The sequence below is a fragment of the Acomys minous genome, assembly GCF_964271855.1.
Source record: "Acomys minous genome assembly, chromosome: 3".
In the NCBI taxonomy this organism is placed as follows: Eukaryota; Metazoa; Chordata; class Mammalia; order Rodentia; family Muridae; genus Acomys; species Acomys minous.
In genome coordinates, this window is record NC_140485.1 from 9558683 (window position 1) to 9572893 (window position 14211).

Below are 14211 nucleotides of genomic sequence, written 5' to 3' on the forward strand. Positions count from 1 at the left end.
AATAGCTAGCTTTCTTTTTCTCTTTTTCCTCTGTATAGCCCAGGCTGTTCTGGAATTCTTTTTGTAGGCCAGGTTGGCCTTGATCTCAAAGATCTACCTGCCTCTTCCTCCTGAGTGCTGGGACTAATGGCGTGTGCTACGCTGCGGGCTGCTAGCTTTCTTAGCCACTGAGCCACTTCTCCAGCCTCAGTTGTTTGTTTTTTTCAGTACATAACATAACAAACTTTTTAAAAAATATTTTATTTATTTATTACATATACACACAAGAGGAGGGCATCAGATCACATTAGAGATGGTTGTGAGCCACCATGTGGTTGCTGGGAATTGAACTCAGGACCTCTGGAAGAACAGACAGTGCTCTTAACCTCTGAGCCATCTCTCCAGCCCAACACAACAAACTTAAGGCGTCGGATTTAAGGACATTTCCACTTGTTTGAGAAGCTCAACACTGTCTAAATAAATTAGTACCTCAGTATTCCTGCACAGATGTGTTTCCATAAGCAGAGGGTGGCTGAGTATTCCTGCTGTCCTGTTCTCCAGGTCAAGCAGGTCCCTGTCCCTTTCCCTTGCCTTCCCCACAGGGCTCTGGACACACCGCAGATCGGTGTGATGCAGCTAGATCATACACATGAGCAGCCATTGGCTACAGTGTGGCTGATGATGTGTTTATACCCCTGGCCTTTGAGACAAATTTTTCTCTTTTGCTGCTGATGTTTTTTAATTCTGTGTGATGGGGGAGGGGAGTTGTCTTGATTTTTATTTATGTGGAATAAAAGATTTACCCTTAACAAAAGGTCGCTCTTTTCCCTCATAGTGCTTGCAATATAGTCATTGCACGGAGAGTTAGTTTAAAGTTGAGATGTTCATTTCTTTTAAAATAGTTGCTATCAAGCTGGGTGTGGCGGCACACGCCTTTAATCCCAGCACTCAGGAGACAGAGGCAGGTGCATCTCTGTGAGTTCGAGGCCAGCCTGGTCTACAAAGAGAGTTCCAGGAGAGCCAGGGCTATTACACAGAGAAACCCTGTCTCAAAAAAAAAGCAGAAAACAAAACAAAACAAAACAATAAAATCATTGCTATCTTCGGTTATTTCAGAGCCCTGATTGTGCCTGTCTCCTGAGCAGTATTTCCAATGGTACTTCATTATCTCTGTGTGTTCTAGCTGTTTATGGAGTCTTTATGTTTCTCTACATTTTTTTGTTTTATTTTTTGAGGTGTATACACACAGTTACACTTCATGGAGTTGCATCCAGCCAAGTCTCTATGTTCTTCTTGTGAAGAGGCAGAGAAAATCACCTCTCCCAAGAATTTCCATCTCCTGCCAAGGGGCCTGTGTCCTGAAGAGCTTACACAGACGAGAGGCATCTTGTTTGCTCGCTCTGCTGCTAGAGCGTTGATTTAATTAGAAGACAGGCTGTGGGTGGCCATGTGCAGACAGAGACGCACCAGACACAGCCCAGGTAGCCGGGACGGGAAAAGTAAGTTCCGTTCTTTTAAAACCCTTTTGGAGTACTAATGCTGATTCTTGCCTTTAGTACTGAGGACTAGTTTGTAACTTACTGCATTTACACATTAGATAGGTACATCTGTTCTGTTCCCAAGACCCTAGAAATCATGTCTGCTTTGTAGTGCAAAGTCCATGCTTAGTGGAAAAGCAATTTCTTTTTTAAAAGAATAAAAAGGAAACCAAGGCAGTTATTAGATTTTAGTTTTTGCTTGACTCTGTATCACAGTCCAAGTGAAAACACTTAACTATAGACCATGTCCTGTTTTTCTTTGTATTGATGGGAACAGGAAGGATTTAGGCCTTTTTCAGCCATTGCCACACAAGCTCCATGGACCCCATCAGACGTTTCCTCTTGACTGAATCTGTCAGGGATGTATTCTAAGCCTACACTTAATAGTTTTTGAGAAGCATGTAGCTTCATGTATGAGTTTTCATTTTTCTCTGGGTATTGTTACTCTTAAGAATACACTACATTTAGCGAGGCACGGTGGCAGAGGCATATAATCCCAGCACTAGGGAGGCAGAAGCAGGTGGATCTCTGTGAGTTCGAGGCCAGTCTGGTCTATAAAGCGAGTCCAGGACAACCAGGACTACACAGAGAAACCCTGTCTCGAGGGAAAAAAAGAACAAAGGAAAAAAAATATATTACATTTGATACTCAGTTTTGAGCTTTTTAAACCAACCTGTTTTTGTGTTTTGATTATGTGAAAATAATTTATTCAATCTTTGAATATAAATATGTTGTAGTTCTGTATTCATGGATATACTTAGATTTATGTGATCTAAGAATTGCGGTTTTGTCGTTTTTGAATCATTGTATCTATATTTTCCGATACTGAATTTGTCAGGAAATTTTATAGTTTTACAACTTCCCCCCATTGTTAATGAAGGGTTTAAGCTAAAACGTTTCTGCATGCTTCATTTCTGTGTAACCATAGGTTATTTAATTTTCAGAGTTGTCTTTTTTTACTTTTCAGGGAGAGGCATGTGCTGGGTATTAAAACTAGGCCTAAGTTAGGGCTTCTTTTGCTGTAATAAAACACTGTGATCTGAAGCAGCTTTAGCAGGAAGGAGTTTGTTTTGGCCTACAGCTCTGTACCACAGCCTATCTGTGAGGGGACTCAGGGCAGGAGCTCATGCAGGGAAGGAGCCTGGAGGCAGGAGATGACCCAGAAGCCACAGAGGATGCTGTTTACTGGTTTGCTCCCCATGGCTTGCTTAGCTTGCTGTTCTAGATTATCCAGACCACCAGCCACGGGTATCATTGCCCACAGTGAGCTGGGCCCTCCTACATCCACAGCAACCAACCATCAATCAAAGAAATGCCCCTGAGACTTGGCCGTAGATCAGTCTGTCTGGCTATTTTCTCAGTTGAGGTTATTTCTTCGCAAATGACTCTTGTGTCAAGTTGTTAAAACACTTAGGACAGTTATGTCTTTTGAATCTGACACACAAACCCATCACTTATCAAGCTATAACTTGATAAGTTAACATGTCATGTTAATATTAATATGATATACAACATTCCAACCTTTAGCTGGGCGTGGTGGTGCACGCCTTTAATCCCAGCACTTGGGAGGCTGAGGCAGGTAGATTGCTGTGAGTTTGAGGTCAGCCTGGTTTACAAATAAAGACCAGGACAGCCAAGTCTAACACAGCGAGACACTGTCTCAAAAACCAAAAAAACCAAACCAAAACAAAAACCGACCAATCAACCAACCAACCAACCAACATTCCAACCTTTAAAAGCCCCACAGTCTTTAAAATTCACTTTAAACAGTTTAGTCTCTTGAAAACATTCAATGTCTCTTTTAAAATTAAGAAATTTTCTAAAATAGCCAAAGTCTCTGTAAAATTCTCAAGTCTCTTAACTGTAAGCTACTGAAAAAAAAAGTTAAGTACTTTTCTTATTCCAAAAGGAAAAATCAGGGCACAACACAACCACATCAAAATAAAACAAAGTCCTACAGCAGCAATCTCACCACCAGACTTCCGGGACCCACTCATGAGCCCCTGAGCTCCAAAGGGCCTTGCTTCTCCAGCTCTGCCATCTGCAGTACACACAGCTTGCCGCGTAGTGAAGGCCGGGTCCACTTCACAGCTCTTGCTGTCCTTGCTGATAGCCCTATAGTACTGGCATTTCCAAGATGCTGGGGTATCCTGGTCTCTCTGCAGGGTCTCTCACCTTGCTACATAGTATCAAGCCTCTCATGACCCCTTCAGTCCCAGGCCTTCTACTTGATCTGAGTCTGTGTCTTCACCAATGGCCACTCATCACACTCCAGCCCTGCCCTGCAGTGCCAAGCCTCAGCTGCTGTTATGCCTTCAAGACCGGTACCACTTTGGGAACTCTTACACATTACCAGTTCAGCTGCCAGTACAAGCTACAGCCTTGGCCCCTGCTGCACTACAGCTTCTGTGTGCTGATCCTGTGGAAGTAGTTCCAAAGATTACACCCAGGATGCTGGCCTCTTGAGTACAGCACCTCCAGTCCTAGATGACCAGTGTCAATTGCCCCAACAAAGCAAAGATTTTACTTTAGGCGCATAAAATATGTTCTCACACAGAGCTTTCAAGAGGAGATAATCTTACTGGAACTTTGACCTTAGATTTCAAGCTTCCATCACTGTGAACCGACATATTTCTCTTATTTACACAACCCAGTTAGTGACACTTTATAATGGCCCAGGGTTTATGATTCTTCTCTGAAGTGGAGAGGGGGACGTCTTATGGCTATGTCTCAGTGAAATTTGCTTACAAAAAACAGCATACTGAGTAGTGAGGAAGGGAAATGAATGAAAACAAAGAAGAACCACACATGTATATAAAAACATCATAATGAAACTTGTATGACAGCCTTAAAAGATTAATTTTAAATTATTACTATAGCTATTTTTAAAACAGTATATTTAGTTTATAAACTAATTTAGACAAAATAGTGTTATGTTCTTTGTCATAAGTAGCACTTAGAATAGCTTTTATTGCATTTAACATGAACACAAACACGAATTCAGAGCCTGAGCTCTTAATAGTTCTTACTGTTTCTGTTGCATTTACTCTCTTTGCCCACAGGGTCTAAAACTAAATCCAGGTAGATATTGTCAGAATTGAGTTGAATTATAGGATGATTTTTCTAGTGTGTTGCTTAAAAATAAAGTTTCCTTGTTACTTTTGTTTAGAGGTTCAAGTCTCTTCTTAATGACAGCTGATATTCATCTCTAGCTGACCAGAACCACACACTCTAAAGACTCAAAATATCAAGCAGCCCAATAGAGTCATTATGCGACTCTGAAAACATCTCTCTGAAACTTCATAAGCCAAGCTTCAATTGTCTGCATTGCTCTCAGCATTCTTATTTTCCAAATTCCCACAGCAGTCCATTAAGCTTTGAAGCATTGAGCACTTAGTGATTTCCCAGCCCAAAATTCCAAAATCCTTTCACTACTCTCCTTTAAATATGGTCAAATCTATTATAGCAGTGCTCCATTTCTGGTACCAATTCTTGTCTTAAGTATGGTTTCTATTGTTGCTGTGATAAAACACTATGACCAAGCCGGGCGTGGTGGCGCACGCCTTAGAGGCAGGCGGATCACTGTGAGTTCGAGGCCAGCCTGGTCTACAAAAAGAGTCCAGAACAGTCAAGGCTACACAGAGAGACCCTGTCTCGAAAAACCCCAAACAAACAAACAAACAAACAAAAAACCACTATGACCAAAACCCAAGTGGAGTAGAAAGGATTTATTTTAGCTTATAGTACCACATTATAGTCCACCGCTGAAAGGAAGTCAGAGAAGCAACTCAAACAGGGCAGAAACCTGGAGGCAAAGTCCATGGAGGAGTGTTATTTACTGGCTTGCTTTCTATGTTGCAGCCTGCTTTCTTTCTTTCTCTCTTTTTAAAAAAATATTTATTTATTTATTATCAATACAGTATCCTGCCTGTATGTATGCCTGTACACTCATTATAGATGGTTATGAGCCCCCATGTGGTTGCTGGGAATTGAACTCAGGACCTCTGGAAGAGCAGACAGTGTTCTTAACTGCTGAGTCATCTCTCCTGCCCACTGCCTGCTTATAGCACCTAGGACCACCAGCCGAGGGGTACACTGCCCACAGTGGTCTGGCTCTCTCAAATCAATCACCAATCAAGAAAATTCACAAGAGCCTTATTTGTTTGTTTGCTTTTTTCAAGTATGGAAGTTAGAGGACAAATTTTGGGGATTGGTGCTTTCTTTTTTCTTCAAGACAGGGTTCCTTCGTGTAGCCTTGGCTGTCCTGGACTCGCTCTGTAGACCAGGCTAGCATCAAACTCACAGAGATCTGCCTGCCTGTGCCTCCACCGCACCTGGTACTTTTCTTCCACCAAGTGGGGTTCTGGGATTAACCTCAGTTTATCAGGTGTGGGTAAGTGCTATTACCTATAGTGCTGTCTTACTACGCTAGACTCTTAATGTTCTCAATCCTAGGGAATGGGCTTTTTAGTTTAAAAAAAAAAAAGTGTGCACGCGCACGCGTGTGCTAAGTACATGCTTGTACATACTTACCAAGGCCAGAGTGTCCTCAGGTGCCCTCTAATGCTCTCCATTTTATTATGTGAGACAGACAGAGTCAGTTAGTCTGGCTCACTGAGGAGAGCATAGAGGATCTTAGCCTCTCAGTGCTATGGCTACAGCCAAGTGTGGCAAGTTATGCCACGTATGACTTTATTTTGCTTCACAGATGTACTTTTAATATTTGTACGTGTGTGCACATTCGTGTAAGTGTAGGTCCCCATGGTTATGTGATTTCTGGTAGGTGAACTCAGGTCCTCTGGAAAAGTAGTGCCTGCCATCTCTCCAGCCTCTACACCTGGTGTTTATGTGTGTGCTGAAGATCTGAACTGGCCTTACTGCTTGCACAGTATGCCCTTTACCCCTTGAGCCATCTCCTAAGTCCCAGAAGACTGCTTTGATTTTATGTTTTTGTGTCCAAAACAGACAAACAAACGAAGCAAAGCCTGTTGTAGTGGTGCCTTTAATCCTCTCACTTGGGAAGCAGAGGCAGGCAGATCTCTGTGAGTTTGAGGACAGCCTGGTCTGCATAGTGAATTCTAGGACAGCCAGAACGACATAGTGAGACCCTGTCTCCAAAAAAGGAAAAAAAAAAAGTTTGTATGTGTCTCTTAAAATCAGTCCTAATTCTGAATCTGGAAAAGAATGAAGAAGAAATGTGGCACATAATCTTGCTTCAAAATTGTGCAAACACTATTAAAAAAATTTCTCATTGTCTGTGGTCTAATTTTTTTTTAAAACAGGGTTTCTCTGTGTAGCCTTGACTGTTCTGGACTCTTTTTGTAGACCAGGCTGGCCTCGAACTCACAGCGATCCACCTGGCTCTGCCTCCCGAGTGCTGGGATTAAAGGCGTGCGCCACCATGCCCGGCTCTGTGGTCTAATTTTTAATATGTTAACAACGAAGGATCATATGTCACTGTAGAAAACAACTTTAAGTTGTGAACATCCTGGTTGATAAAAGTACTTTGTTGGGCATGATGGCATACTCCTTTAATCTCCTCACTTGGGTGGCAGAGGCAGGCAGATCTCTGTGAGTTCAAGGCCAGCCTGGTCTATAAAATGAGTCCAGAACAGCCAGGGCTGTTACACAGAGAAACTCTGTCTCAAAAAACTAAACCAAAAAAGGAGTACTTTGTCATTTCTATTGCTCTTGGCAATAATTTTCACTTCATATCTACTAGTCTCTTGTATGATCTATACATTTCTTGACAGTTTATAGCATCCATATTTCCTGGTATAGGGCATCAACACTATACAGTGTACTAAACTTACAAAATACAAAGGGGAAATTCATTTATAATTCCCTCTTTTGACATATTTTTAGTGGTCAACAACATTTTGTAGTAGGTTAGAAATCTTTTTTATAAAAACAAATGTAGTTAGTAGAGGACGTAAAAGTGTTCAACCTTCACCCACCCCCCCACCCCCCGCCATGTCATGAAAGAAGAATGGTGTAAATTTTGTAATTCCATGATCTGGTAAGTTCTAATTGAGTGATATTTCTGTATGATTGTCAGCATGGTTAAAAGATATACTTAGGTTTAAGGGAAGTGTAGGTGGTTGCCAAATCTGGCAGCATTGGAAAAATAGCTGCATTTGTCTTTTTATTGCAGCTTATGTGGAAAGAACGGTTTCAGGTACTGTGTGTGCTAACTTCCTTCTGGACATCATAATGAATCCAACTAAAACACTTTAAAACTATTTCAGATGTGCTAGTCGTGAAGCCAGTATTTTAACTTACAGATTTTGGTTATATTTGACAAGTAACCCTTTGTACTGTAGCTCTGTGGCTTTCAGTTAAAAATGTGGAAAAAACTGCCATGATGTCATTTTTTATGCATAATTATGTTTATTGAAAATTAGATTAATAACAAAGTGGTAAGTATAATGATTCTTGTTAAAGTATCTTAAAATAAGATTATACCTTTGACAGACTATGTCAGATTAACAGATGCTTTAATGAACAAATATCAAAATTTTTTCTAATCTTTCTGACATTTTTCAAAAGATTTTACATAGTTTAGGATCATAATAGTTTCCCTAGTACGTACGGTGTTGTTCTCCCAGCCAATATATATTGTCCTTTGTATAGTTGGACTGTTTTAACAAATGAGCTGTCACTAATGTTAAACCTTAGTATGCACAGAGTGTGATACAAACAAATGTTCTCTCAACTTACATGCAGGACATCTAAGATATTACTTTAACACATGTTTAAGTTGAGCACTGTAACCATTTGGCAGGATACAGTTCCGGACTGTCTAGTTGAGTAATTTCCTCAGGCATTCCAACTTTGATCAGCCAGAGCAAGAACTCTTAGCCTGTAAAGCAGCCAGAGCATCTGCAAGTATGTCCTGAGGAAGAGAGGGAAGAAAGAATGCCAGAAAAGAAGGGATACTCTGTCCTTAGGGATTATTATGGACTGAAAGGGAAAGTTTTCTTGTTTCCTTAGGAACCCTTTTAGATAATTGAATCGACTTTTTCAAAGTATACCAAATTGTTTAGTATTAATGAATGAAAACTACTTCAATTGGACCTAATACAAACATTTTCTGGCTAACTGCAGTGCCTTACTAAATTAAAGTCCATTAATTCTTGAACTAACTTTCTTTCTTTTTTGGGGGGGGGGTTTCAAGATGGGGTTTCTCTGTGTAGCCTTGGCTGTCCTGGACTCACTTTGTAGGCCAGGCTGGCCTCGAACTCAACAGAGATCCACCTACCTCTTCATCCCAAGTGCTGGGATTAAAGGCGTGTGCCACCACGCCTGGCAATTCTTGAACTTTCTACTCTTTAAAATTGTGATACTTTGCTGACATTTCAAATGCACTTAATATATATCTCAGTAAACTATGTCTTTCTTATTATTTCTAATTGGCTAGGTTTTTTTTTTCTTGGTAGAAATGTTAACATATAACAGTATTCAAGATTATCTTAAAAAACAAAAACAAAAACCAGAATAATCGAGAATAGGCATCGTAGGAATTCTTCAAGTGCCGTTTCCATACATGTAGTCAAGTATATTTTTTGGTTTTTATATGTTACTTGAGTATGGGTGTGAAAATATCAACTTGTGCCCAATAAATATTTGTTGAATGAATGGCTCCTAACTTATACAACCACAAAAGAATGTAAATGGGAAAACTTGAAAATTTGAGCTTAGTTGATTGTTGACTACATCCCCAAAATGTGGTTTTGTGTGTGTGTGTGTGTGTGTGTGCGCTCGCGCATGCGTGCGTGCGTGCGTGCATGTAATTCAGTTTCATTGGCCACCCCTCATCCTGCAGATATTATGAACCAATAAAGAAATACTAGAGAGTTAATAATTTTTGGAATAGTGTTAGCTAAGATAGGCATGCTACATTATTTCTTTGGGTATCCCCGCCCCCCCATAGGCTCTCACTATGTAGCTCAAGCTGGTCTGGAGCTGCATTTTTCTCATTTTAATTAGGAAAAAAGTTTGTAGTGGAATATGCACCTGTCCTTCCTTCCTTCCTTTTTTCTCTTTAAAATTTTTTTTAAAAATTAATTTAATATCTATACAGTGCTCTGCCTGCATGTACACCTACAGGCCAGAGGAGGGCACTAAATCACATTCTAGATGGCTGTGAGCCACCATGTGGTTGCTGGTAATAGAACTCATGATCTCTGGAAGAACAGTCAGCACTCTTAACTTCTGAGCCATCTCTCCAGCCCCTTCCTTCTTTTTTCTATCCTGGAGATCAAATCCAGGATCTCACAATCGTTAAGCAAGTTCTATACCACTAAGTGTATTATATTTACACACATTATTACTATTAGGAAAGATTCATGAAAATTAGTTTTAAGGCTGTCTCCCGCTAAATACTTTAAGATGAGTAAAGCTGCTTGCTTGTCAATAGAGACAGTAATTAAAATAATTTTAATAGACTACTTAATTATGTATTGATAAAAATTATATATTCTCCCATGTTTCATTCATCTTAAGATGTGCTTGTTGAATTTGTACAACAAATTTGTGAGACAGATTATAAACACAACATAATAGTGATCTATCAATATGTGTCTAAGTTCCTATGAGAGGAATATTGGAGATTGGACAGATATAAATCATTTTATGTAAGATGACTTTATATTGTACTATTTTGGTTTTTGTATACTTGAAAACTGAATTGTTTATATCTGTAAGAGAAGTTAAGAGATGTTACATAATAAATTCCCCAAGGTGCAGTATATCCTGTGGCCGTGCAAACTGTCCTTATTTTATGCTTTCATCAAAGAACACTAAACAGTTAACACAGGTTGTGGTTTCTAGTGAAAAAGCAAAGCGTTGCAGCTCTTGGCTGGATGTTGTAGATTTTACTATAGGAAAAATCTTTCCTGTCATGGTAGTAGAGTAACTCCTCACTCAAAGCTTCTTCCATCCATTCCTTTAAAGGGATCTTGCTATGTGAAGCCTTTCTGGAATTTCTTTATAAGAATGTCATGCAAGAATTAGATGATGCACGCCTGTAATCCTAGCATTCTGGGAGACAGAGGCAGGCAGATCTCTGAGTTCGAGGCCAGCCTGGTTTGCAAAGTGAGTCCAGGACAGCCAAGGCTACACAGAGAAACCCTGTCTCAAACAACCTTAAAAAAATTAGTATTTAGCTGGCTTAATGGGTAATAGCTCACCATAATTAACCTAGTTTACCTAGTTATAATTAACTACTATTTAGTCATTCTACAAATATTTATCATGTATGAATGAAACATTGCTTTAGACTCTGGGATACAATACCTAAAAAGACAAAGGGCCTGTGCTCTGTGGGAAAAATTAACAACAGAGATTAAGAAGTAAGCTGGAGCTAGGTGTGGTGGTGCATGCCTTTAATCCCAGCACTCAGGAGGCAGGCATGTGGATCTCTGTAAGTTTGAGGCCAGGCTGGTTTACAAAGAGAGTTCTAGGACAGCCAGGGCTATTACACAGAGAAACCCTGTCTAGGGAAGGAAAAAAAAAAAAGGAAAAAGAAATAAGCTGGGTGGGTGTGGTGATGCACACTGCCTTAGGGTTGTCTTAGTTTGGGTTACTGCTGCTGTGATGAAACACTAAGCCCAACATAGCTTAGGGAGGACAGGGTTTATTTGGCTTATGGTGACTTCAAAGGAAGTCAGAACAGAAACAGAACAGGAACCTGTAGCCGTTTATTGATACAGAGTCCATGAAGAGGTGCTGCGTACTAGTTTGCTCATTATGGCTTGCTCTGCCTGCTTTCTTACAGAATCCAGAACCAGCTCCCTGGGAGGATATCACCCACAGTGGTCTGGGCTATCCCCCATTAATCACGAATTAAGGCAATGTCTACAGGTTTGCCTCCAGCCTTGTCTTTTAAAGGCATATTTTCAATTGAGGCTCCCTCCTCTCCAATGTCTTTAAAACCAGCACCGGGAGGTAGAGGCAGGCCAATATCTGAGTTCCAGACAGCCTACTTTACATAGTGAACTCCTAGGTTTGCCAGTGCTTTAAAAAAAAAAAAAAAAAAAGTAAAGTAGTGAGAAGGATCATCAAGCAGATGGAAAGAGAATGAGTGGGGAGTGCTGTGAAGATGGTGTCCTCGCGGAGTTAGTCAGGGGGCCTCTGATATAATAACAACACAGCAGCAGCATGAGTGGAAGAGGAACGGGCCACAGAGGAACTAGAACTTTTGGCCAGAGGAAAAATACTCTCCAGACCTTTCTTGGTCTACTTTGGTCTTTTCAGTTCTTGTCACCATGAGCCACCAGTTATTCATACGTATGTATGTGTTTACACACCATCTCAGTTGACTCTGCTCCCTTAACTAGAACTCCCGACTAAGCTGAGCATTTCAAAGAGATGAATGAACAACAGATTCAAATCTGGGGTGGGGCGTTCTTGGTGTCCTAACATAGTTACAGGGCGGCTCCTCTGCAGAGAATAGAAGGGAGCAAGTTGAGGGAAGGATGGGTCAGACGTAGGACAGCGGTTCTCAGCCTTCCTAATGCTGAGACTCTTTAATACAGTTCATGTTGTGGTGACGCCCAACAATAAAACTATTTTCGTTGCTACTTCATGACTGTAATCTTGCTGCTTTATGGATCATAATGTAAATATATTTAGAGATAGAGGTTTGTCAAAGGAGTCACAATGCATAGGTTGAGAACCACCATGGTAGGACCTTGGAAGCCTTGGAAATTAGGATTTTAGGTTTTAGGCTCTAAGTCTGAACACGGCAGTGTCTGGGTCTGACACAAAATGGCTTCTTCCTGAATAGAAAGCGAATTCTACAAAAATTTCATGTCAGGCTGTATGATGATGCACGCTTGTAATCCCAGCACTTGGGACACTAAGGGAGATACCTGGTTGAGAGCAGCCTACATAATTAGATCCTTTTTCAAAAACAAAAACCAAACCAAATCAAGTCACAGCAATTTGAATGCAAGCCTTAAGGTGTTCATTTCTCTTGGGTGTGTAATTAAGTTTAGAATTGTTGAGTCTGTGGTAAGTGTATGCCAAACATTGACAAACTTGTTAAAGGATTTTTACTTGCATTCTTAGTAGCAGTATGTGGGTTGACGTTGCTCCACATTCTTGCTAGTCCTTAGTATTGTCAGGCTGTTTTAGTGGCTATGTGGTGGGATCTTGTGGTTTTTAATTTACACTTTCCTGATGATTAGTATTTACTAGAAGATTGTCTACAAAACTTATAAGCATAAGGCAGTCTTTATTTAAGGGGGAATTGCTGTGATAGGCATAGGGACCGTGCTAGGAGTTTTGCAGTGTAGAAAAGAGAATGGATTTGACTTGACAGTACGGGCAGGTGGGAACCTACGGCCAAGGAGCAGGGCTGGCACAGTACGCAGAAGTTGCTAGAGAACCCAGTGGTAAAGGGAGAGTCTAGCCAAAGCAGACCACGCCTCAGCCCCAGGTGTTCATGCTCCCCTGGGACTAATTGCAGTATCCCACAATGGACCATTTCTTGTTGAATGCTAGCAGTCTCTATTCTCTACTTCTTTCCCTTCCAGTTAACTATTCAGCGTTTTATTTTCTACCTTTTAATCTTGGTTTTGGTCTTGGTCTCAAATCCCTAACTCTCTTCTTCCTTTTATGGTAATGTGCAGTTCTCTCCTCCTCCTCCTCTTCCTCCTCCTCCTCCTCCTCCTCCTCCTCCTCCTCCTCCTTCTTTTTTAAGATTGCCTTTAGGTGTTTGGTGTGCGAGAGCTTTTCATATTTGATTATACTGCTTGCTATTTTGGGATGGCTCTTATGCAATGGTTTTGGTTTTAGTATTGACAAAGTATATTGGTCTCTAATTTTCTCATAATATTTTTGCCATTTGTTATCAGAGGAGTACTGATATCGCATGAGTCTTAGGAAATGTTCTCTTACCTTCTTGTTTTTAGAAGGGCTTATGAAGGACTGACTTAAATTCTCCTTTAAGACTAATAGTATTCAAATTCATTTTGTTTTTTAGGATTCTCCTTTTACAAATGCAGGAATGGGATCTAATCTAAATCTCTTAGGAGAAATTGAGTGTGATGCCAGCATAATGGATGGAAAATCCTTAAATTTTGGAGCAGTTGGAGCACTGAGTGGTATGTGAGCATTATGACAGTACCTCTATTATTTGAAAACCCGAGTCTGTTAGCATTTCATTCCTTCTGAAGACCTTGGTGTAAACCAGGCTGACATCAAACTCAGAGACCCACTTACCTCTGACTCCCAAGTAGTGGAAGTGAAAGCGTGCCCCACCTCTGCCTGCCTTATTCCCATGTTCTTACTATGAGAATATTGAAACGGTTGTTATTCCTCTGTAGCCAAATGAAGAACATGGAATCTCAGAGAAAGCAGCCAATGCGAGCGGTATAGCTTATTTGAGGGATCATTTGCCTAGTTTCTACAAGGTCCTGGCTCTGGATTCCAACACTGAAAAACAGCAATAACAAAAAGCAAACATAAGGAATTAAGTAGAACAGTCTGTGTCCAAGTTTGGTTACAAGTATATTATTCTTCTCTAGTCCTTAAAGAGATTATAGACATTTAACACTTAATTCAGAGTAGACTATTAACTTTGCAACTTGAAATATATTAACATTAATACATTTCAGGTGATAGAAATAAAATTCACTTTTTATTCCATAGGTCTTTCCTTTCTATTTCTGTTTTCCCCTGGTTATTA

At 40.4% G+C, this 14211-nt stretch overlaps 1 protein-coding gene across 11 annotated transcripts in view; it reads left to right on the top strand.

Moving 5' to 3' along the window:
• Positions 1–14211, top strand: part of TASP1 (taspase 1) — a 218486-nt gene that overhangs the window by 30978 nt on the left and 173297 nt on the right. For 8 of the 11 annotated variants that reach the window (XR_014777659.1, XM_084774559.1, XM_084774564.1 and 5 more), the window contains one exon: positions 13507–13627. The exons of 2 other annotated variants lie outside the window; for them this stretch is intronic. Coding sequence is in view for 8 of the 9 variants with exons in the window: in XM_084774559.1 (XP_084630685.1) it covers positions 13507–13627 (121 nt within the window). In the remaining variant the exon portion in view is untranslated. Of the gene's footprint in view, positions 1–1214; positions 1479–13506; positions 13628–14211 lie in introns of all 11 variants that reach the window. One more of the 11 variants, XM_084774560.1, reaches the window with a different exon arrangement.